Source organism: Schistocerca piceifrons, chromosome 4 (genome assembly GCF_021461385.2).
Source record: "Schistocerca piceifrons isolate TAMUIC-IGC-003096 chromosome 4, iqSchPice1.1, whole genome shotgun sequence".
Classification (NCBI taxonomy): Eukaryota; Metazoa; Arthropoda; class Insecta; order Orthoptera; family Acrididae; genus Schistocerca; species Schistocerca piceifrons.
Window position 1 is genome coordinate 291,086,878 of NC_060141.1, and position 27,018 is coordinate 291,113,895.

General features: G+C 43.4%; 1 protein-coding gene across 1 annotated transcript in view; it reads left to right on the forward strand.

The window, feature by feature from the left end:
- LOC124795802 overlaps nucleotides 1-27,018 on the forward strand; it is an 84,967-nt gene that overhangs the window by 32,550 nt on the left and 25,399 nt on the right. The window contains exon 2 of the mRNA XM_047259883.1: nucleotides 5,818-6,091. Within this exon, the coding sequence (XP_047115839.1) occupies nucleotides 5,818-6,091 (274 nt within the window). The remainder of the gene's footprint in view (nucleotides 1-5,817; nucleotides 6,092-27,018) is intronic.

Genomic DNA, 27,018 nt, shown 5'->3' on the forward strand with positions numbered 1-27,018 from the left:
AGAAGACCACGTATCGGACACTAGTGCGACCTATTCTTGAGTGCTTAAGATCCGTTTAGGTCGGATGGGAAGACATCAAAACAGTTCAGAGGCGGGTTGCTAGATTTGTTACCGGTAGTTTCGAACAACACTTGAGTGTTACGGAGATGCTTCGGGAACTCAAATGGTTATTCCTGGAGGGAAGGCTACATTCCTTTCGAGGAACACCACTGAGTAAATTTAGAGAGCGGGCATTTGAAGCTGAGTGCTGAACCATTCTAATGCAGCCAACGAAAATTGCTCGTAAGGAGTACGACGATAAGATACGGGAAATTAGGACCCATACAGAGGCATACAGACAGTCGTTTTTCCGCCGTTCTATTTGCGAATGGATCAAGATAGGAGGTGACTAGTAGTGATACGGCGTTCTTCCCACCACACTCAGTATGGTGGCTTGCAGAGTGTCTATGTAGATGTAGATGTAGATGTAGATGTAGAAATACCAACAGCAAAGCTCTCCGACAATGACAACGTCTCTCTTGTAGCGTATGCAGTGGAATTTGTTGGGCATCTCCGTAACGCTCTCCTGTCTAGTAAACAATCCCGATCGAAACGCGCCGCTTTTCACTGGATGATGATTTTTGGTTTGGGGTGCACTCAACTGCACGCTCATCAGCGCCCGTACAAAGTCCGACTGTTTTCACAGTCCAACCTATCTACTCGCACGGATGATCATGATGACGAAATGATGAGGACCACGCAAACACTCTCTCCCCAGGCAGAGAAAAAAAATCACCAACCTGGCCGGGAACCGAAAAAATGGTTCAAATGGCTCTGAGGTCGTCAGTCACCTACAACTTAAAACTACTTAAACCTAACTAACCTAAAGAGATCGCACACATCCATGCCCGAGGCAGGATACGACCTTCGACGTAGCGGTCGCGCGGTTACAGACTGTAGCGCCGGGAACCGAATCCTGGACGCCGTGATCCAGAGGCAGCAACGCTAGCCACTAGACCACGAGTTGCGGACCTTTTCACTGGAGCTCCTCTATCTTCTCTACTAATCCTACTCGGTATGGCTCCCAGAATGATGAACAGCACTTGAGAATCGGTCGAACTAGTGTTTTCTAAGTCACCTCTACCATGGATGCATTACATTTCCTCAAGATTCTCACAATTAATCTCAATCTTCTTTTCCTACTATTTATTTTGCGTGGTCACTTCACTTTAGGTCACTCCGGTGGTTCCTCCTAGGTATTTTACGGTAATTACTGTTTCTTGTAATTTGCCGCATAGAGTGTAAACGAACAACAGTGGATCTCTTCGTCTGTTTATACGCACTTCGTTACATTTATTTACGTTCTAAGTCAACTGCTAGTCCCTGCACCAAATGCCGATCCTCAGCAAGTCTTCCTGCAATTCGCTACAATTTCCTGTATCTGTCTACAGAATCCTACATCGAATCCCTTTAGTCCCTCAATCATCAATTAGTTACGCCGTATGACTTTTCCCTTCTCCATCTATCTCATAATTTGTACCTTCCTGTTATGTCGAATGTGCGTTTTTCTATTCCTTTTTGAGCAAGCTTCTATTTTTGAACTGTTGGTGCAATGAACACCCATGTGTCACTTTTGTAGAACTGGCACTATCCACCGGTTATAGACTGTTTAATGCAGATTGGGAATTTAGTTCTGAATGCAGCATTCACTTTCCCAAATGAACTTCAAGCCATATTTAATCTCCTGTTTATTTCTTCAAGTAGTCTTCTTTTGTTATTCTCAGGTGTTTCAATGCACAAACCGCCGATTGTCCCAACAGCTTCAGATTATGTTTTGCTCTCTTGTTATCGGCATGATATTGTATAGTATTTTCATCTTATTGTATATAATCTTCACACTTACTGCTGTGATTGTCCAGCTTCTCCGTTATTGCTTAAATTGCCCTAGGTTCGGAGGAAACGAAAATATCGTCTGCAAATGTGGTAATGTGCTACCTGTGTAGGCGTATTCCAGCTCAATGTTTAAAATCCTTATAACACACATGTCGCCGGAGGACCTCCGGCATAAGAACCGCCTGAAATGGCGTAGGAAAACATGGACAAAAATTAATTTGAGATATCATCGAAACATAAGTATCGAAAAAAGCAATGAAATAATCTTCACGGGAATAACAAATCTATTTGCCTAGCAATGAACGAGTTGCCTGCCACCTTTACTCTCACGTTACTTTCAGAAAAACGGTTTTAAGTCTTCATTGAGTCTAATCGCGTGGGCGCTAATAAACATTTAAGGAATGGAATCAGTTCTCTTAAAACTTGAGAAGAATAAAAAACTGAAATGAAAGCGATCCAGGCGATTCGTACTGCCCACAATACCGGAAGAAGAGTAACCCACGACTTCAGCAGATTGCTGAAATTTATTGGATACAAGCTTCTTGTGAGATCACAAGACAAAAGATTGGGTGAGAAGGATCACAGCAACAACCAATGAAAGTAATGTAGGTGAAAAAGATGCAAGAAACGACATTATACTACAAACAGCAATAAGGAAATCACTTTAATATAAATTGTTTTAATTGGGATTGAATTACTGTTGTCTTGAAGAATGATCATAATATGGGTAAACTGAGCCAAATATTATGACTATTCTGCGGCGTGTTTGCTACAGTATTCAGCGGGATGACGTATGAGATTTGCATGAGAATTTTAGTAGCTGTTTCTGTGCCACATAACTTATTGAACACAAGGGAACTGCACTTGCGCTATTGAACACTGTAGACAAGCTAACTTGTCGACAGAATACATGAAAGAGTCTAGACAGAATCAGTGTGCAATCACACTGCACAGATTGCCTGCAGATGCCGCAATTATAACAAGTGTGTAGCTCTTGATGCAAGGTGTTTAGTAACATTAATGGAGGGAAGGGTAAGAGTATATTTTGAAGAGTTACCTATTATTTTTATTGCCCGAAAATTGTACAATACTTCTTACAGTCCTGTATGTTACCTAAATATCATGTTTATAAAATCCTAGCATCTCATCTTCAGATAGTCTGATACTGAGCACTTTTATTTCTGTATACCTTGCTCTCAATTTTCTATGTCGTGTTTGTGGTATATATCTCTGTCAATTTTCCTCCCTTCTCTGCCTCTCCCTGGACCTGCTGTCAACTTTGTACATTATTAAAGCCATCTAGAATTCCAAGTTTTCGTCCTACCCTCTCTCTCGTCCCTGCAACCTTTCCTTCATTGACTCTTCGTTGCAGTGTTTATTTCGTAGAGCACGTCACAGACAAGATGTTCTCTTTATTTTCATTATTTGTACTAGATTTCGTTCGTCTCCTTTCCTTGTGCTTCTTAATTCATCGTTGTGTCAGCCCATTCTGCTTTCAGCTCTTTCCTCCACAAATACATTTAATTACCATCCAAGAACTTTTCCTCTTTCCTTTTGAAAGTCCGAAATTCATTGCCATGCAGTGCTACATTCAAGGTAAAACACATGGCAAATGGCTTTGTTAACTCTGATACAATTCTTTTTGCAGTTAAGAAAACTTTCACCTTTTCAGAAAGCACTTTTAACAATGAATATTTTTTTATATCCCCCGCACGGCTTCCATTCATATCACAAAACGTTCTAAGTACCTGAAAGATTTTACTTCTTTCAACATTTTTCATTGACTGAACACTTATATTTGGTGACTCTCAATATTTTTGTCGTGCTTGCATTCATTCCCACTCCATAATTGTATCCCTCTTTCTTCGATCGTCTCCATCATAAGTGGCAGTTTTTTCTTCAGATTTCTCGAATTAAAATGAATTCATGACATTCTGTACACACACCTTTGTAAGTTCTTTCGTTAAGCTAAACCAACGTTGCAGAAATTGTGAATATCTCTGTTTCACAATGTAACAATGAGCACAGCTGTTTTGTTTTATAAATACACTCTAAGACAAAAAAAACATTGTACCACGGTGAAATTATCTGATTGGGACGCAAATCAGTAGCTGTGATGTAAATGTAGAGACAATCAAATGATTACAGTTCCAGAAAAAGTTGATGAGTTAGTCAATAGAAAGAGCTTCACAAATTTGGCAATTCATTAACGCGTTGGTCTACCTCTGGCACTAATTCGGCTTGACATTGATTGAAAGATTTGTCGGATCTCCTCCTGAGAGATATCGTGCCAAATTCTGTCTTACTGGTGCATCAGATAGTCAAAATCCCGAACTGGTTGGAGGCCCCCGTTCTCAAGTGGAGATAAGTCCGCCGACCCTGTTGATCAAGGAAGGGTTTGGCAAGCACGAGGATAGGCAATAGAAACTCTCGCTGTGTGCAGGCGAGCATTATCTTGATGAAATATAAGCCCAGGATAGCTTGCATTGAGGGAAACAAAACAGGTCGTAGAATATTTCGACGTACACCTGCGCTGTAAGGGTGCCACAGATGAGAACTAAATCGATCCTGCTATGAAAAGAAATGGGACCCCAGACCATCACTTCTGTCTGTCGGGACGTATGACGGGCGACAGCCAAGCTGGTATCCCACCACTGTTCAGGGCGTCTCCAGACACGTCCTCTGCCTGGAATCTCCTTGACTCAAATGTTCAAATGTGGGACTTAATTGCTAAGGTCATCAGTCCGTAAGCTTACACACTACTTAACCTAAATTATCCTAAGGACAAACACACACACCCATGCCCGAGGGAGGACTCGAACCTCCACCGGGTCCAGCCACACGGTCCATGACTGCAGCGCCTGAGACCGCTCGGCTAATCCCGCGCGGCTCTCCTTGACTGGAGGAGAATTCTCTTCCGTGAGGAGTTCCACTTACAAATGAGCTCCGATGTTCAGCAAAGACGTGTCTCGAGTCACACCTTTCAACGGTGGTATACCAATCTGACTGTAGCCCTCTGTACGGCCCTACAACCAGGAATGATAGTTTTGGTCGTCATTTCCTTTCGTAACAGGCAGCATTACTGTGAGTCGACGATATGCTACGTCTTGTTTTGTGGCCCTACATGGGCTTACATTTCGCACTCACACCACGAGAATTTGGATTATTATGGGCAGGGCCCTCCAACCACCTCGGGATATTGACGATCTAACGCACCCGTTGGACAGAATTTGGCACGATATCCCTCAGAAGGACATCCAACAAGTCTCTCGATCAATTCCAAGCCGAATACGTGATTGCATAAGGGCAAAAGGTGGACCAGTGCGTTATTGACTTTCTGAATGTGTGAAGTTCTTCCTCTTGACTAAACCGTCCTTTTTTCTGAAATTGTAATCATTTGTTTGCCTGCACACGTTCAAACGGTTCAAATGGCTCTCAGCACTATGGGACTCAACTTCTGAGGTCATAAGTCCACTAGAACTTAGAACTACTTAAACCTAACTAACCTAAGGATATCACACACATCCATGCCCGAGGCAGGATTCGAACCTGCGACCGTAGCGGTCTCGCGGTTCCAGACTGCAGCGCCTAGAACCGCACGGGCACTCCGGCCGGCCCTGCACACGTGCATCACATCTACCAATTCCCGTCCATTTCGGAATAATTCCTTCGTCGTGCGTCGGCTTTCTTTATTTTCTTTTGTCTTAGTGTGTATGTTGGTACAGGAAATAAGGAAGCATTTAATAAAAATGAGTTTCCAGATGTAAGACACTCTTCCCGAGGAATTCGTCAAACACAACAGAATTATGCTATGACTGCTAGTCGTTATTCTATTAATGTCGATCAATGTGTAAAAACTTTTCCATCCATGTGTAGCATAACATGAATGTCCTTGTGTGGAAGTTAAGACGAGGCCTGCAGAAGACGCTAATTCTGTTTCTACAGAGAGGCTATTCGGCAAAGCATGGCGAGAGGAATGGGTGGTGCTGTACGACGACTCGACGCTGGCGTGGTTCAAGGAGAAGGGCCGCGGGCAGCCCGAGGGCAGCGTCAGAGTGAAGGACGCGCCGGAGATGATGGCCGTCAGCCAGTGGACGGCGCGCATCCCCGGCCGGCCCGACCTGCCCTCCGGCTGCCACGTGGTGCAGCTCATGGCGTTCGGCACGCGGCGCCGCGACAAGGTCCACTGGCTGCTCGCCCAGTCCGAGCAGGAGGTCAAGTGAGTACCCGCGCACCGCCAGCTAACAGCACAAATCTTAGGAACAGATCACACAGTCACCATCAGCATGGTTCATTTCATGACAGGACATGGCGCTTACTATCAGTATTCACATAGAACAGGAAAAGGAGCAACAGATAATTGTTCACATCATTTCATGACTGTACACACCCCATACCTTCAACACTTAAGCAAAATACGATACAGACCAACAGGTAACACAATTTCTGCATCATTCCCAATAGAGGGATGGTTCATTTCGTGACTTAACATGGCCCACAACTCGAATACTTACACAGAATAAGAGAAAGACCAACAGATAACACAGTGTCCACCCCAGTAGAGGTACCATTTATTCCATGACAATACATCCCTCCCCCTTGTCCTCCAACACACAAAATAGGAAAGAGACCAACAGCATTTGGTGATTGGCTATTTAAGACTCGCCCCCTTACCCCACAGTATGTGGTTTTCATATGACATACTGCACCTAATTGCAAGTTGGGCGACGTAAGACCCCTCCCCCTCCCCCTCCCCAAAAAAAAAACTCCACACTAACACAAGATGATACATAGTGGTTAATAACAATAAGTTAATCGAATTCAAAGTATTTTCAACACATCTCGGGTATTGGGCCAGCTGACGTCAACCTCTCTACGGATGATTATCTGAGAAATAATCAAAACCCGCCAGGTTAGCCGAGAGCGCTAATGCGCTGCTCCCTGGACTCGGCTAGGCGCACCGGCCCCCGATAGAATCCGCCCGGCGGATTACCGACGTCGGTCGGTGTGCCGGCCACCCTGTATGTGGTTTTCAGGCGGTTTTCCACATCCCGCTAGGTGAATACCGCGCTGGTCCCCACGTTCCGCCTCAGATACACGACTCGCAGACATCTGAACACGTTCGCACTATTCCATGAATTACACTAGATGCAGACAGCAGGGGTACACTAATTCCATCCTGGGGAGTACAGGGTGGCGGCGGGAAGGGCATCCGGCCACCCTTTTCCCCTAACCTTGCCAAATCCGTTCCTAACAATGCCGAACCTGCGTCTGCGCGGGACATGTCACCAGTGCAATAAAAAAAGAAAGAATCCCAGAAATAATCAAAATCTTCCAGTGCTGGAAAAGCATAAAATCACAGGTTCGGAGTAGACTGTGAGCGGCAGTCAAATGAAAACCGAACACCCACCATGATGCGACCATGGAATGGCTCTATTCAAAAGTAATCACCACATGCATTAAGACATTTATCCCACTGGCAGACAAGTCGATCAAATTCTGTTTCATAGAAAGCAATCGCCTGCTGACGGATCCACAGCCTCACCCACGCTGGCACTTCCTCTTCCGACTGAAACCGACGTCCACGCATGTCTTTCCTCATGTCACCAAAAAATTGAAAATCTCACGGTGAAAGATCCGGACCCTATGTAGGATGCTGCAGTGTTTCTCAACAAAACCGCTGAAGCGTAGCATTCGTCCAATCGACAGTATGGGCGCGAGTTATCGTGCAGCGGAATGATTCCATCCGAGAGAATTCCGAAAGCCCGTGCGAAAACGGCAAAGCCAACAATGGAAGCATCCAATATCTCCCCCGCCAAAGAAATTCCAAGCTGTGCACCAGGTCACAATGGCCTTCTCCTTCAACTTCAGGAGCCTGCTGCTCGTCGAGTTTCTCGAGTCTGGAACCACAATCAAGGCGCAGCGCTATGAAGAGACTATGCAGAAACTGTGAGTTGCCATAAAGACAAAAAGCCCAGGAATGCTGTAGTGCGGAATCACCGTGTTGCACGATAACTCCCGCCCCCACAGGGCCAATCGGACAAAGGCTACGCTTTAGCGATTTGGTTGGTAAATGCTGCAACATGCTCCGTACAGCCCGGGCCTTTCACGATGTGATTTTCACACCTTAAGCGACCTCAAGAAACACAAGCGTGGACGTTGACTTCAATCGGACAAGGAAGTGCAGAAGTTGGTATGGTTTTGGATCAGTTAGTGGCCGCTCGCTTTATGCAAAACCGAGATTTATCATCTCTCTTCTCAGTGAGGTACATGTGTTAACGTGTGTGGGGTTTACCTTTGAGTGGAACCATTCCATGGTTCATTTGTCTGACCCTTTTACATATTAGCAATATAGACAGGAACGTGTACCTCACAAATCTTAACATGGAAGAAAATGTGAGCTACAGGGAATATGCTATTTATGTGTCATTTTTTAAATGATAATGTTTTCGCCTATTTATTGTTATTTAGTCCAATATCAACTTTGTAGTCATTGGTCATTGACTAGTAATTTATTATTATCCCTTCGAAATTAATTATGTTTCATGTCGTAATGCATGCCTTGAATATTGACTATAAAAGGAGAGTCTCTTTAATACCAACTTTATTGCTTTGTGTCAATTGGCACTCTAACAGACAGCCGCAAGGCTAATTGAGAATTAGGCTAAAATCTGTTCGCAAGTTTCAAATTGTTTGTACGGTTCCCCACAGATGTAAAGCGGTACACGAATTCGTATCGAGGTAACAAGGTGGTTGAGGGTTCCACAGGTAGTTAATCGGGCTTAAATCAATAGAATATAATGATCGGGGAAATATTTTATTTTCCTGTTCTAAACACATCTCACCACTTGGAAAGACTCATTACTTCACTGAAAGTCAGTCCAGAGGAAGTTAGCGAAGTCGTGAGATTGTTGAAAAGTATAATACTAACTGCAGAGGACTGATGATTGATGCAGAGACTGAAAGTTGACCAAGATGTCAAACAAATGCAACGTAATACTTGTAAATGAGAGAAGAGATCTAGTACTCTTCCATTACGGACGTAAAACACATAGCGATAACTTTTCAGAACGGCAATGATTACATTAATTGCAGTATAAATAGATGCCTGATTGAAATACGTAGGAAAATTGTAGGAAAATATACAGTCACCCAGAACATTAATACCACCTACCTAAAAGCCGGATAACGCGTCGTGCATGGAAGCAGTGAGACCTTTGTAGGTCCCTGGAGAAACGTGGCGCCACATCTGCACACAGAACTCACCTAATTGCCATAAATTCCGTCGACGGGGGCGATGACCTCTGACGCCACGTTCCGTCACATCCCAGATGTGTTCGATAGGGTTCAGATCGGGCGAGTTGGGTGGCCAGCACATCAATTGCAACTCGTCATCGTGATCCTCGAACCGCTCCATCACTCTCTTGGTCTTGTGACACGGTGCATTATCTTGTTGGAAAATGCCACTGCCATTGGGAAACATAATCGTCATGAAGGGGTGTACGTGGTCTACAACCAGTGTACGATACTCCTTGGCTAATATGGTGCCTTGTACGAGCTCCCATGGACCCATGGATACTCATGTGAATGCCCCTCAGAGCATAATGGAGCCGCCGCCAGCTTGTTCCCCCCCCCCCCCCCCCCAATATAGTCGTCAAGGAACTGCTCCCCTGCAAGACGAAGGATTCGCGCCCTCCTAATGGCGTGATGAAGAAGGTATCAGAATTCATCAGTGCATGCAACCCTGTGCCACTGCGTGAACGCCCAGTGTCGATGGCCACGTGCCCATTTCAGTCGTAATTACCGATCTTGTGGTGTTAACGTAGGCACTCGCATGGGTCGTTGGTTGCGATGAGCCATCGTTAAGAGTGTTGGGTGCACTCTGTTTTCAGACACACTCATACTCTGCCCAGCAATACGTTCTCATATTAGTTCTCCACAATTCGCCTACATTCTACACACGTGTCTGACTAGTAGTCATTCCTCGCCAGACGATGCTGCCATCGCGTGGACTGATAGGTGGTCATATTGATTTGTCTGGTCAGTGTAACTTACAGGAAATCTTCCTGTTGCTCTTCAAGCGTTCAATAAGCACCAGAGCGTTATCGAGACTTTGCAGACGTACAGGAAAGGCGTAGTGCATCACAGAAGCATTTACTGTCGCACACCCGAGAATGTACGATCCAAGAAGATTTCGACAGGATAAATCTTCGTCGTGCTCACGTCCGGCGAAATGACACAACAGTATAAGCATAAGAAATGAGTCTGATAAAGTGGTCTACGTTTAGCATTTTTTTTTCAACGAATCCGAGTGTTCCGGCCCCGAATTCGAATCTAGCAACTGCTTAAAATTTGAAAAAAACAAAATCGGCAATGGCGGCAGAAGACTTCCGGCAAAAGAAATAACCCTCGTCCTGTCAGTGGCGTTGTCAAAGAGGGCGGAGGGGTGGACAGAGATTCAGCTACTCTCTTGCTCTTTTCTAGGGAATGTGCCATTAAAAGCCAGAAGAACAGCAGTGGTTAACGGCATGTTTATGCACAAGACAATGCGCCCATGACGCGTAACATGTATTCACATGACATGTGGCATGCAACTGAAAAAGTGCTATGATGATCTCTCCATTGGCAAATGATTCCGGACACGTTCCCCATTTGGATCTCTGGGAGGGGACTGCCAAGAGGGACGCGAGCATGAGAAAACCAACGAAAGGATAACGTTCTACGAGCCGGGGCGAGGAATGTCAGGAGTCTGAACGTGGCAGGGAAACTAGAAAAGGAAAATGCTAAGGCTCAAATAGATATGATGCGGGTCAGTGAAGTGAAGTGGAAAGAAGACAGAGATTTGTGGTGAGATTAGTACACGTTAACATTAACAGCAGCTGAAAATAGTAAAACGGCAGTAGGGTTAGTTATGAATAGGAAGGTATGGCAAAGAGTCAGAACAATCCAGTAATAGGTTTGTTGCTGTTAGAATCGACAGCAGACCAACACCAAACTGGGTGTTGTGTAATGTCCGTAGGTTAGTTAGGTTTAAGTAGTTCTAAGTTCTAGCGGACTGATGACCATAGATGTTAAGTCCCATAGTGCTCAGAGCCATTTGAACCATTTTGAACCAACACCAATGACAATAGTTGAGGAATACATGCCGACGTCGCAAGCAGAGGACGACGAAGTAGAAAAATTATATGAGAATATTGAACGGGTAGGTCAGTACATATAGGGAGATGAAAAACGTAATAGTCATGAGAGATTGGAGTGCGGTTCTAGGCGAAGCAGTGGAAGAAACGCCTACTGGATAATACGGACTTGGTAGTACGGGAGAAAAATTAACTAAGTTCAGCAACACATTTCAGTTACTAAACGCAAATACATTGTTCAAAAGTCACAAGAGAGTGAGATATAATTAGAATTGACTGGAGATATGGAGAAATCACCGTTTGATTACATCATGGGAAGACAGAGATTCCAAAATTAGAAGCTGGATTTTAAGGCGTAACTATGACCCGATACAGACACGGACCACAATTTAGTAATGATGAAAAGTAGACTGCGGTTTAAAAGAATTGTACAGGAGAATCAGTACCGAAGGAAGTGGGAAACTGAAATACTGGGGAACGATGAAATGCCTTTGAAGTTCGCTAAAGTTGTGACTACTGCGGTAGGGAATACCACAGAAGAAACTTTAGTTGAAGTGACTATGTCTTCGAACCATTGACGAAAGAAGCTAGTATATAAGTGTTCAGAGAAAGACATGAATACAGCAATACAAATCACTCAGACATGAAATAAACAGGAAATGTAGAGAAGTCGAAGTTAAAAGGCTCCAGGAAAAACGTAAAGAAATCGAAGAAAAGAAATGATCGTCGGAAGGACTTACTCGGCATAAAGAAAAGCCAAAACTACCTTCGGTGAAATTAAAGGCATTTACATAGTTAAACTCAGAGGAGAGAATGGATTGGTGAAAAGAGGATGCTGAAGGCATCTGTGAGTTGATATAGGAGACTTAAGGGATCGAGTGTGGGAATCAGAATTAAAAGAGTTTTGGAAGACATGAGGTCAAATAAGACAGAAGGGACAGAGAGCATTCCATCGGATGTTCTAAAATCTTTTGGGAAAAATTCAACCAAATGACTTTTTAAGCTGATGAGGCCGGCGACGTACGGTCAGACTTTCTGATAAAAATCATCAACACAATTCTGCAGGTAGCAAGAACAGGTAAATGCGAAAATGATTGCAGAATCAACTTAACAGCTCACACAAATTGCTGACAAGAGTAATATACAGAAGAATAGAATAATGAGGAACTGTTACTTAACGATCAGTATGGCTGTAGAGAAGGTAAAGGTACCAGAGAGACAGCCCTGACGATGCTCTTGAAATTGGAAACAAGACTGAATAAAAATCGAGATTCATTGCCGATCTGGAAAACTCGTTCGTCAGTGTTAAATGATGCAAGATGTTCGAAATTCTTAGATAAACAGCTGTAAGCTAAAACAAAGAATGAGTAACATGCAGTATGCACAACGACCCAGACTGAACAATAAAATTGTAAGACGAAGAACAAAGTGCTTGGATTAGAATGAGTGGACGACAGGAATCCAGTCTTTCGGCCTTACTGTTCCATCAGAACATCGAAGGAGCAATGCGGAGATAAAAGAAAGATCAAGAGCGTGATTAAAATTAAATATGAAAGGTAATAGGTTATAAGATTCGCTGATGATATTGCTTTCGTCAGTGAAGGCGAAGAACTATTACAAGATCTGTTGATTGGAATGAACAGTCTGATGAGTACCGAATATGGATTGAGAGTAAACCAAAGAGAGGCAAAAGTAACGAATAATGAAATTAGAGATAAACTTAACATAAAAATTAGGGACCACACAGTAGACAAAGTAACGGAGTCTGCTACCTTGAAACCAAAATAAATCCATGAAGAACGGAGGACATAAAATAGTGATTAGCACAAGGAAAGGAGGCACTACTAGCCACAAGAAGTATACTGCTGTCAAATATAGGCTTAAGTTTGACGAAGAATTTTCTAAAAAGGTGAATCTGGAGCACAGCACTATTTACTAGTGAATCAATGACTGTGGAAAAACCGGAACATGATAGAATCGTAGCACCGGGTACGTTGAAAATTAAATCTACTAAAAAAAATAAGGAATGAGAAGTTTTCCATTAAATCCGCGATGAAAGAAAGATATGAAAACATGATAAGAAGAACTGTTAGGATGATGGGACATGTTTTAAGACACCAGGAAATAACTTCTGTGGTGCTGAAGAGAGCTGTAGAAGTAAAAAACTGTGGAGGAAGACAGAAATTGAAATATACCAAAAAAATTCTTGAGGTTGTAGGTGCTACTCTGAGATGGAGAAGTGGCACAGGAGAGGAGTTCGTGACGGGCCGCACCAAACCACTTACAAGGCCGATGACACAAAAGAAAAAGAGGTAAAGAGGAAGTTCAATGACTCTTCATAAATGGAAAGCTAAGGTGGAAGCGGATAGTGCTACCTGAAGTTCCTTCGTCGCACATCATAAGCTGGTGGAGTAATAGTGTAGATGTTGAATGGAACCATTTTCTGTTGGAAATATGAACCTGCTTACGAGAACGCATCTCTGACTGCGTTAAGATGTTTCGTTCTATGCAGATTAGTCCTGTGGAGCATGCGTTTCACTCCAGTGGACAGCTTTTGTTAGTCACTGACGTTTTCAATCAGTCATGTGGCTTAAAATGCATGCTGGGCACAACACCAGAAGGGAGTGATCACTGCAATGGACTGAATGGACTTGCAGCCTCTGGACTGATTGAAAACGTCAGTGAAGTGACCATGAATAGCTGTCCACTGTAGTGGATGTTATGCGCCACAAGGTTTAGAGAGGCAAAGGAAAGCTATGAAGTAATCTTCCAGAAGTACCACCGTTTCCTATGCATTTCCTACCGGGATGCGCCCTTAAAAATTTCTTGTCGGACACGCCATTTACCGCGACAGTTGTGTGGGGAATTCGTTCCTTCTGACAGCCTCAGCGTTCGCCCAGATTATCAGCGAATTACGTCATTCTATATACTTTGTAGGCATCACAAGAAGAAGATGATGATGTAATTCAACAGTGTAGCTTTCAGTGATAGAGACTTCTTTACCAGAAAAAAATTGCAACACATAGCTTAAAAGTGGTATGATAATATGCTGTATTAACCCTAGGACGAAAGGCCATGATGAGATACTGATCGATAAGTTTGTGGCAGTGTTACGAGAATCGGTGGCGATATGCCTGTGCAGGTGTCTACAGCGTTTGAAATTTAGATTGCGGTCGGCCCGACAGCTGCTAATGACAGTTCGGTTCTGTGGATGAGAGCATCGACCGTTTCTTCCCCCAGCCCCCTCCTACTTCTCTCTCTCTCTACCTCTATCTTTCCCTCTCTCTCTCTCTCTCTCTCTCTCTCTCTCACACAGACACACAAACACGCGTGCGCGCAAGCAAGAACACATACTAACACACACGTTCCAATTTTTAGAGCACCACGTGGGTAATAGAGAACAAAAACCGGTGGTTTGAGCAGGAAAAAGATTATGGGAGGTAAACGGAAGGAAATGATCATCTTTACGTAAACAGTGAACAGGAGGGAAAATGAAGGTGTAGAGAGAAGAGTATTTGAGAGAAATATTACAAAGATAACGATTAGAGTTGCAGATGTTTATCTCATAGAGAAAAGGGCGAGAACGACGTCTTCGGGATAATGGCCTGTTAAGCTGCTTAAGGAAAATCGTGAATATAGGCATAGAAATTTTTCTCAAATGATTTACGCGTTAAGGACTGCTTAATTAGGACTTATCGATGCGTGGATAGTAAAAGACCAGAGCTAGTTAATTAGGTTGTCAATAACAATATTCGTAAAAGGTGTTATCAAATAATAAACTATTTGCTTTTAATGTCAATATGTCACACAAAATGCGATCTAGTAGCCGTTTCCCACCAATATCGTACGAAGTATCATTTAGGTGACATTAACCAGTCTCGAATCTTCTTCTTTCCTTCAGCGTTTGTCCCGCGTGCCTGTGGGGTCCGCTATATGCGTCCGTTGTCTCCATCTCGCTCTGTCACGGGCTGCATCTGGGTGGATGTTCACGCATTTAAGGTCTCCATGAATCTTATCAGCCCAACATTACTTAGGGCGTCCTTTGGGTCTTCTGCCGACGACTTCAAGTGTGTAACACGCCTTCGCCATAGAGTCATCACCGGCCCGTAAAACATGCCCAAACCATCGAAGACGAATCTCACGCATCTTTTCTTGGATCGGTGCAACACCAAACTGCTGTCATTGGAAACGTGATCTTAGTGAGGCCCGCTGTCCACCTTAGCACCTTCGTTTCCATTACACTTAGGCAGTATTCTGTGTCAACTGTAGTCGGCCAGCACTCACAAACATACAAGGAGACTAGTCGGACGACAGTGCGATAGATTTTTGATTTTAAATTGTCTTTCATCATGCGGTTTCAAGTGACTCCTGTTGCTGTTCGCCACTTCATCCAGGCTTGCTGAGTTCTGGTGTTGACCTCTTCGCTGAGTCGACCGTCAACAGTGACCGTGGAACGAAGGTACTTAAACTTACTTACATGAATCAGATCTTCAGCATTAATCGTGATGGTTTCCATTTCATGTCTGTCTGATATCATGTACTCGGTTTTCTTCAAATTAAGGCGCAAAACATGTCGCGGCAACCGTTCACTGCATTTTTCAGTTGGGCTCTGCGGATCAAGCCTGTTTTCTGCTGCCAGCATCACGTAGTCAGCATACAGTAGGGTCCATGGTAAGAGCAGGTGCAGGTCAGCTGTCACGGTGTCTATTACCAGAATGAAAAGAAGTGGCGATAATGCAGAACCTAGATGGAATAAGCGTGTTAACATGTTTCTTATAACTGCAGAACTATTACCTTTTCTAAGAGCCGTTGCATGATATTCTGTAGATCAGTCAAATTTTCGCCATGCCTGCACGTTAACAGATAAATTTCAGATTTTTCATCATATTGATGTTAATGATTTGTTGCTTGATATCGATGGAGGACACATTTTAAAATAATGTTGACACTAAATACCTTACTTTAAAATTGATTACTTTGGATCACCATAGTTTAACCTCAGCTGTCTTCTTGTCACGTTCTTCTATGCTTTCGATGCTGATGTGTTCTCCAAAGACATATCATTCATACATCTAGTAATAAACTACAGCAACTAACTAATAATGGGCTAGTCGTGTCCAGTTTTCGACTCTTTTTCTTCAAATTCCCTGTCTCACGTTCTTTAAATTTATTTCCTTTGTTGATAGACTAAGTAGGACAATTAAACTTACACTGAGAACAAATGAGGCATAAGCTCTGCAAAACCAGGAATGTTGATTGGTTTTACCTTTTGTCATTTTCTAACGGTAGCCTTCTTACCAATTATTAAAATCCAACAACGCTGCCGGTTGTGTAAATTCCTAGGCTGTGGAACATTAGGGGCAACGAGAAACCGACGCAAATGAGAAAGACAAAGTAATATTAATGCATTAAAGGAAGGAGACATTTTCCTGTAATAGTTCTATTAGTTAACAAATGGTTTCAGCCTTTTAGGGCATTGTTAACTGATTTTGCCATTCTGTACAATATAGGATATATTACCTCCACGATTAGAAGTGTAATGATGTTGAAACTTCTTTATAAAATTTTACTTACTTGTACTGAAATAACTGAGAAGGTGAAACTCCTACATAATTTGATTCTGAAACTGCTGAGTGAGATGGAATGCAAGTGTCACTTTGCTGGTCTTTATCATTGCGATACTGACCTACAGAATTTGCCCTGACTAACAGAACTCAAACTTTTCTTATACATTAATTACCCTCAATATTTAACGGTAACGCGATCTGACTGCTTTAAATTAACTCAAAAGAATGGCCCTGAATAAGAAGAAATCCTGACATCAACATCTACGTGATTACTCTACTATTCACATAAAGTGCCTCGCAGACTGTTCAATGAACCACCTTCATACTGTCTCTCTACCGTTCCTCTCTCGAACGGCACGCGGAAAAACGAGCACTTAAATTTTCTGTGCGAGCCCTGATTTCTCGTATTTTATCGTGATAATCATTTCTCCCTATGTAGGTAGGTGATAGCCTATTCATTCACATACCTCACAAGAATCTTCATTACACGAACTACAGCAATAAAGCAAACGCCAATACAACCAGATAAATAGGAGGTTCTAACTACTGAAGGCTCTAACTACTAATAGGCATACGGTTAGCAAAGGAAAGATTTTGTTCCAAAACGAACAATATATTTTTTACCTTAATAATGTGACAACCATTTCAAAAAAAATATATAATCGTCCGTGAAATCCAGTTCCAAAAATTATATAATCATGAATAATATTCAGTCTCCAAGTTGGACACGTCCAGATCGTCCGCCCGCGCTACTACTGCAAACCTCCAACACTGCTAATTATTAACCTCTAACCTCCATCATTGCTGACTACTCACACCCAACTTCCATCACTGCTGGCTGTTCACCTCCAAGTCCGACCAGCCACAGAGTCTCTTACAGACTGCCACAGCGCAGTCAGTGATATAATACAAAGCGCTACATAGCGCTACCAACATACAAACACATAAACTGCCTACTTACAATGTGAATGTCAACTTATTCCAAATACATTCACTTGGAATTGAAAATTATGGCATACGTATTGTAAAGGCAGCTTCCTGAAGTTTGTTTCTTCTGTTCGTGTTGGTTCGGAAATGCCGTGTTGTTATTTTGACATTTTGATATTTATAAAGGTATTACCTTGACCAAAGAGTAAAGCTAAGCACGGAATAAAAGGAACAGTACTTTCAAACACGGACTCTACATTCATATGCGTATTCGAGGAGAGTTAAAATATAGCTATCTATTGCAAATACGTGGATATACAGTAAGTTTACATTCACAGCATTACATTTATTTTCGTGGAGGTAGTATAATATATTCTGAATCAATTTTGTACGGAATCACAGAATCAACTGAAAATGGCCTAGAAGACTGAAAAATGGTTGTGAACTAATAAAATTATTACAGCAAAAGTGGCAAATGCCACCTTCTTTCAATAAATTACTTGCTGTTGTACCCACTAAGAAGAAATGAAAATATTTGCTTATTCAAATGGAGCAATGAGCATTAATGATTACTTACTACGAATTTACCTATGAATGAGGATAGTGTGTTTTCCAGTGTTTGAACGTGTTCCAAATTACAAGTGTAAGTTAATCAAAGTTAGGAATATAACGTTAAAACAACACATTTCGTGGAACTACAGTTTAGTCAGGAAATGTTACTATTCGTCTTATTCTATATACAAGGTGCTTTGCAATTCCTGTCACAGGTTTCTATGCGTTGTAGAGGTGACGTAGTATACAGAGTAGCGGAATTCATGTCAGGAAATGTGCCGTTTGGACATAAAGCAAGTTTGGAGACCGGATCACTTCCAAATCTCCCTCTTCACAATACCTACACAAGCTGAGAAGAGGACGCTGTCGTCAGTGCCCTTACGTAATGTGCCCTTCGCTTGCAATCGCTGCTTCAGAGCTCTGCTCATTTATCATTCCGTCATCATTCGTCAGTGAGCAGTAAGGACTCCTGAAACAGTATAGGATGGCGAATAACACGCTTGAAGAATACACAGAAAAGCTGATAATTTACGATGAAGCAGAAGATAATGGTAGAGCTGTACGATGCGTGTCTCGAGAACATTTTCCGGATCCGTGCAGTGCATCACATATCATTTTCGCCTGACTACAACAGAGACTGTGAGAAACCGGTACGTTGGCAGCCAGGAGGGTCGACTCCGATGCTCCAAGAACGCACCACGCTCGCGCCTTTGAAGAGAATGTCCCCCATCATGCAGAACGACAAGTTGTGGAAACACTGTCCATGCCATGTCCCAAGCGAGCATCAGTCGCGTCCTGGATGACCTGCAACTCCATACTTACCACCAACAGATCATGCGTGCACTGATTGTGGCAGATTTTCGTACGGGTCAGTTTCTCTACATGGTTCTACTTCACTGAGTCGACATACCCACATTTCGACGCCGCGTTTTTGCTACGGATTAAACTCATTTCACCAGGGACTTTTGAACTATCGAAACAGCCAGATTTGGGACCACGAAAATCCTGATTTTGTACATGCACGTGGATTTAAGTAACGGTTCGGTATCAATATATCGATGGTATCTGACATCTACATCATACTCCACAAGCAAGCTAATGGTGTGTGGCAAAGGGTACTTTCCGTACCACTATCTGCACCCTCCAACCCTGTTACACTCACGAATAGCGCGTGGGAAGAATGATTGTCGGTAAGCCTCTGTATTGGCTCTAATTTCTCGGATTTTCTCCTCGTGGTCAATACACTAGATGTCTGTGGAGGGAAGTAATATGTTGTTTGATTCCTCTTGAAAAGTGCTGTCCTGAAATTTCAATAGTAAATCTCTCCGTGATGCACAACGCCTCTCCTCTGACGTCTGCCAGTGGAGTTTGTTTAGCATATCCGTAACGCTCTCTCGCCAGCTAAACGATCCGGCGACGAAACGCGCCGCTCTTCGTTGGATCTTCTCTATCTCCTCTATCAGTCCTACCTGATAGGGATCCCAGATAGATGAAAAATACTCAAGAACCGGGCGAACAAGCACCTTATGAGCCACTTCTTTCGTTGATGAGTTGTATTTCCTTAAGATTCTTCCGATGAACCTGAGTCTGGTGTCTGCTTTCCCCAATATCTGTTTTATATGGTCATTCCACTTAAGGTCACTCTGGATAGTTACCCCTAGATATTTTTACGACGGACGCTGTCTCCAGCTGTTTGTCATCAACAGTGTAGCTGTACAGTGGTGAATTACTTTTCATATGTCACATTTATTTACGTTCAGGGTCAACTGCCAGATCTGCACCATTCATTAATTGTCTGCAGGTCGTTCTGCAAATTCTTACTATCTTCTGGCGTTGCACTTTGGTATAGACAACTACATCATCTGCGAATAGCCTTAAAGAGCATCCGACGCTTTCTACTTGATTATTTCTATATACACTCCTGGAAATTGAAATAAGAACACCGTGAATTCATTGTCCCAGGAAGGGGAAACTTTATTGACACATTCCTGGGGTCAGATACATCACATGATCACACTGACAGAACCACAGGCACATGGACACAGGCAACAGAGCATGCACAATGTCGGCATTAGTACAGTGTATATCCACCTTTCGCAGCAATGCAGGCTGCTATTCTCCCATGGAGACGATCGTAGAGATGCTGGATGTAGTCCTGTGGAACGGCTTGCCATGCCATTTCCACCTGGCGCCTCAGTTGGACCAGCATTCGTGCTGGACGTGCAGACCGCGTGAGACGACGCTTCATCCAGTCCCAAACATGCTCAATGGGGGACAGATCCGGAGATCTTGCTGGCCAGGGTAGTTGACTTACACCTTCTAGAGCACGTTGGGTGGCACGGGATACATGCGGACGTGCATTGTCCTGTTGGAACAGCAAGTTCCCTTGCCGGTCTAGGAATGGTAGAACGATGGGTTCGATGACGGTTTGGATGTACCGTGCACTATTCAGTGTCCCCTCGACGATCACCAGTGGTGTACGGCCAGTGTAGGATATCGCTCCCCACACCATGATGCCGGGTGTTGGCCCTGTGTGCCTCGGTCGTATGCAGTCCTGATTGTGGCGCTCACCTGCACGGCGCCAAACACGCATACGACCATCATTGGCACCAAGGCAGAAGCGACTCTCATCGCTGAAGACGACACGTCTCCATTCGTCCCTCCATTCACGCCTGTCGCGACACCACTGGAGGCGGGCTGCACGATGTTGGGGCGTGAGCGGAAGACTGCCTAACGGTGTGCGGGACCGTAGCCCAGCTTCATGGAGACGGTTGCGAATGGTCCTCGCCGATACCCCAGGAGCAACAGTGTCCCTAATTTGCTGGGAAGTGGCGGTGCGGTCCCCTACGGCCCTGCGTAGGATCCTACGATCTTGTCGTGCATCCGTGCGTCGCTGCGGTCCGGTCCCAGGTCGACGGGCACGTGCACCTTCCGCCGACCACTGGCGACAACATCGATGTACTGTGGAGACCTCATGCCCCACGTGTTGAGCAATTCGGTGGTACGTCCACCCGGCCTCCCGCATGCCCACTATATGCCCTCGCTCAAAGTCCGTCAACTGCACATACGGTTCACGTCCACGCTGTCGCGGCATGCTACCAGTGTTAAAGACTGCGATGGAGCTCCGTATGCCACGGCAAACTGGCTGACACTGACGGCGGCGGTGCACAAATGCTGCGCAGCTAGCGCCATTCGACGGCCAACACCGCGGTTCCTGGTGTGTCCGCTGTGCCGTGCGTGTGATCATTGCTTGTACAGCCCTCTCGCAGTGTCCGGAGCAAGTATGGTGGGTCTGACACACCGGTGTGAATGTGTTCTTTTTTCCATTTCCAGGAGTGTATTGTTAACAGGCACGGTCCTATCACACTTCCCTGTGGTATTCCGGATATTACCTTTACATCGGCCGATTTAGTTCCGTTAAGAACAACGTGTCGAGTTCTATCTGCAAGAAAGTCTTGAATTTAATCGCAGGTCTGCTCCGATACTCCGTAAGCTCGTATTTTTTTTCATTTAACAGCAATGCGGGACAGTGTCAAATGCCTTACTGAAATCAAAGAACACGGCATCAACCTGATGGCCGTTGTCCACTGTGCTGTGGATCTCATGGAGGAACAGAGCGAGCTGAGTTTCGCGGGAATCCATGTTGATTTTTATAGAGGAGATGTTCATTTTCCAAGAACGTCATAATTCTTGAGCAAAAAACATGTTTCATAATCCTACAATCTGACGATCGCCTTATTGTGCTATACGTTCGTCCTTGCCACGTGACGGGCCCCAGATACTTGACGTTCATTCAAGAGGCACCGGTGGAGTTATTGGAAGCAAATGCAGTTCCACCATTATGGTACTAACCATTTGGCACGTAGCGGCTGTGAACTTTTCGATCAGACGTACGGTGAAAGGTGGATAGGTTTGGACCACTACCGTAGCCAGACTTAATTCCTCCTGACTTTTTCTTGTGAGACCATATGAAAAGTTTTGTGCATGAGACTCTTGTACACTCTGAAGAAGACCACCTTGTACGGGTTCTGGCGGCAGCAGATAACATTCAGCACCCACCAGGATTTCTGAGCCGTGCACAAGAAGCATGCGCAGCAGGTAAACCTTGCAATGAACAAAAGGGTCGTCACTTACAACAGCTTCTGTAGAGCACACAGGTCATAGCTTATTGTCTCTGCTACGCGCGTATCGTGAAGTGATCTGACTGTCATACTTGTTTCACATACAAAAGGTAAATTTCTGGTTATGGCTTCCTTCTCAAAACTATCTATAAATCCCCTCCACAGCCCTATGCCTTTAACAGGAATTGTGGAACATTCCGCAGCTGGAACCGTTGAAGGTGATGTTCTTTTAAAAATATCGACTGTCTCGTTATTTCCCATTTCTATATTCTGTATAAACATTGCTGATAGTGATCGAGATCTAATAGAACGCCCTCCATCGTACTGATGGAATGTTCGTGGTTAATTCTCATCCGCTTTCTAATTATCATAATAATGAGGTACACCTTTTTGCCAGTATATCTGTTAACCCAAACAAAGTAAAATCTTTTATTGCTTTATAAATTCCCAGTAGGTGGATCCTACTCGATTTGGCCCAAACGGGCCGGCCGATGTGGCCGAGCGGTTCTAGGCGCTTGAGTCTGGAACCGCGCGATCGCTACGGTCGCAGGTTCGAATCCTGCCTCGAGCATGGATGGGTGTGATGTCCTGAGGTCACTGACAGATTAATTTATTCAACTCAGGATGAATCGCTATAGCAATTTTTTTCTTAGGACTCTCTCTTCAATGTAAACTACCACCATGACGATAAGTAGGAAACTTAACAGCACCAGAGAGGCAATTCTGATGTTGCCGTTGATAATGGAATGAAGTCTAAAAAAAAATCAACACATATACATGGGTTTTTTCTACCTGGAAAAAGGGATCGACAATGTAGAATGGGGCAAGATATTCGAAATTCTGAGAAAAATAGGAGTAAGATATAGGGAAAGACGGTTAACACAAAATATGTCTAAGAGACAAGAGGGAACAATGAGAGTGGAAGACCAAGAACGAATCGCTCGGATTTACAAGGTGTAAGAGAGGGATGTAGTCTTCCACCCCTAATGTTCGATCTATATAACAGAGAAGCAATGATGGACATAACAGAAAGGTTCAGGAGTGAGATTAAGGTTCGAGGTGAAAAAGATATCAATGATACGATTCGCTGATGACATTGCTATCCTCAGCGAAAGTGAAGAAAGAATAAACTGTCTAATGAGTATAGAATATAGACTGAGAACAAATCGAAGATAGACGGAAGTAATGAAAAGTAGTAGAAATGACAACAGCGAATAACTTAATATGAGAATTGGGGATCACCAAGAACACAAAGACAAGGAATTCCGATACCTAGGCAGGAAAATAATACATGACGGACGGAGCAAGGAAGACGCAGAGAGCAGACTAGCAATGGTTAAAAGAGCATTGCTACCCAAGAGAAGTCTGCTGATGTCAAACATAAACATTTATTTGAGAGAGAAATTTCTGAGAATTTACGTTTGGAGCACAGTGTCGTATGGCAGTGAAACATGTCCTGTGGGAAAACCGGAACAGAAGAGAATCGAAGCATCTGAGATGTGGTGCTACAGTGAATGTTGATGATCAGGTGAGCTGATAAGGTTCGGAAATGTTCCCCGCAATATCGGCGAGAAAAGGCATATACGGAAAGCACCGGGCAGAGGAGGCTGGATGATTGATTGATCTGGCCTTGTAACACTAGCCAAAACGGCCTTGCTATGCTGGTACTGCGAACGGCTGAAGGCAAGGGATGCTACAGCCGTAATTTTTCCTGAGGGCATGCAGCTTTACTCTATGGTTAAATGATGATGGCGTCCTCTAGGGTAAAATATTCCGGATGTAAAATAGTCCCCCATTCGGATCTCCGGGCGGGGGCTATTCAAGAGGACGTCGTTATCAGGAGAAAGAAAACTGGCGTTCTACGGATCGGAGCGTGGAATCTCAGCTCCCTTAATCGGGCAGGTAGGTTAGAAAATTTAAAAAGGGAACTGGAGAGGTTAAAGTTAGATATAGTGGGAATTAGTGAAGTTCGGTGGTAGGAGGAACAAGACATCTGGTCAGGTGAATATAGGGTTTTAAATACAAAATAAAATAGGAGTAATGCAGGAGTAGGTTTAATAGTGAATAAAAAAATAGGAATGCGTGTAAGCTACTACAAACAGCATAGTGAACGTATTATTGTGGCCAAGATAGGTACGAAGCCCACGCCTACCACAGTAGTACAAGTTTATATGCCAACTAGCTCCGCAGATGACGAAGAGATTGATGAAATGTATGACGAGATAAAAGAAATTATTCAGATAGTGAAGAGAGACGAAAATTTAATAGTCATGGGTGACCGGAATTCGATAGTACGAAAAGGAGGGGAAGGAAACCTAGTAGGTGAATATGGAATGGGATTAAGTAACGAAAGAGGAAGCCACCAAGTAGAATTTTGCACAGAGCATAACTTAATCATAGCTAACACTGGTTGTATACATGGAACAGGCCTGGAGATACTGATAGATTACAGATAGATTATATAATAGGAAGACAGAGATTTCGGAACAAGGTTTTAAATTGTAAAACATTTCCAGGGGCAGATGTGGACTCTGACCACAATCTATTGGTTATGAACTGTAGAATAAAACTGAAGAAACTGCAAAATGGTGAGAATTTAAGGAGATGGGACCTGGATAAACTGACAGAACCAGATGTTGTAGAGAGATTCAGGGAGAGCATTGGGGAACGATTTACTAGAATGGGGGAAAGAAATACAGTAGAAGAAGAGTGGGTAGCTTTGAGCGATGAAATGGTGAAGACAGTAGAGGACCAAGTAGGTAATAAGACGAGGGCTAATAGAAATCCTTGGGTAACGGAAGATATATTGAAATAAATTGATGAAAGGAGAAAATATAAAAAAGCAGTAAATGAAGAAGCAAAGAAGGAAAAGCAGAAAGGCGGAAGGAATATATAGAGGGTGTATATAAGGGTGATGTACTTGAGGGCAATATCATCGAAATGGAAGAGGATGTAGATGAAGACAAAATGGGAGATAAGATACTGCGTGAAGAGTTTGACAGTGCACTCAAAGACCTAAGTAGAAATAAGGCCCCGGGAGTAGACAACATTCCATTAGAACTACTGATAGCCTTGGGAGAGCCGGCCCTGACAAAACTCCACCATCTGGTGAGCAAGATGTATGAGACAGGCGAAATACACTCAGACTTCAAGGAAAATATAATAATTCCACTCCCAAAGAAAGAAGGTGTTGACAGATGTGAAAATTACCGAACTATCAGTTTAATAAGTCACGGCTCGAAAATACTAACACGAATTCTTTACAGGCGAATGGAAAAACTGGTAGAAGCCGACCTCGGGGAAGATCAGTTTGGATTCCGTAGAAATGTTGGAACACGTGAGGCAATACTGACCCTACGGCGTATCTTAGAAAATAGATTAAGGAAAGGCAAATCCATGCTTCTAGCATTTGTAGACTTCGAGAAAGCTTTTGACAATGTTGACCGGAATACTCTGTTTAAAAGCCTGAAGGTGGCAGGGGTAAAATATAGGGAGCGAAAGGCTATTTACAATTTGTACTGAAACCAGCTGGCAGTTATAAGAGTCGAGTGGCATGAAAGGGAAGCAGTGGTTGGGAAGGGAGTGAGACAGGGTTGCAGCCTATCCCCGATGTTGTTCAATCTGTATAATGAGCAAGCAGTAAAGAAAACAATCGAAAAATTTGGAGTAGGAATTAAAATCCATAGAGGAGATATAAAAACCTTGAGGTTCGCCGATGACATTGTAATTCTGTCAGAGACAGCAAAGGACCTGGAAGAGCAGTTGAACGGAATGGACAGTGTCTTGAGAGGAGGATATAAAACGAACGTCAACAAAAGCAAAACGAGGATATTGGAATGCAATCGAATTAAATCGAGTGATGCTGAGGGAATTAGATTAGGAAATGAGACACTTAAAGAAGTAAATGAGTTTTGCTATTTGGGGAGCAAAATAACTGATGATGGCCGAAGTAGAGAGGATATAAAATGTAGACTGGCAATGGCAAGGAAAGCGTTTCTGAAGAAGAGAAATTTGTTAACATCGAGTATAGATTTAAGCGTCAGTAAGTCGTTTCTGATAGTATTTGTATGGATTGTAGCCATGTATGCAAGTGAAACAAGGACGATAAATAGTTTAGACCAGAAGAGAATAGAAGCTTTCGAAGTGCGGTGCTACAGAAGAATGCTGAAGATTAGATGGGTAGGTCACATAACTAATGAGGAGGTACTGAACAGAATTGGGGAGAAGAGGAATTTGTGGCACAACTTGACAAGAAGTAGGGATCGGTTGGTAGGACATGTTCTGGGGCATCGAGTATTGGAAGGCAGCGTGGAGGGTAAAAATCTTAGAGAGAGACCAAGAGATGAATACAGAAATCAGATTTAGAAGGATGTAGGTTGCAGTAGGTACTGGGAGATGAAGAAGCTTGCACAGGATAGAGTAGCATGAAGAGCTGCATCACACCAGTCTCTGGACTGAAGACCACAAGAACAACAACTACGAACTGTGACCTTTCTGTCAGGAATTACGAATCCAGTCACATAACTGAGACGATATTCTATAAGCAAGCAATTTCACTACAAGGCGTTTGTGTGTAGCAGTGTCAAAAGCCTTCCGGAAATCCAGAAATACGGAATCCATTGATATCCCTTGCCAATAACACTCAGGACTTCGTGTGAGTAAAGAGCTAGTTCGGTTTCACAAGAACCATGTTTTGTAAATCCGTGTTGATTGTGTGTCAATAGACCGTTTTCTTCGAGGTAATGCTCGAACACAATGTATGTTCCAGAATCCTGGTGCCTATCGACGTTAGTGATATGGGCTTGTGATTTATTAGATTACTCCTACTACCTTTCTTGAAAA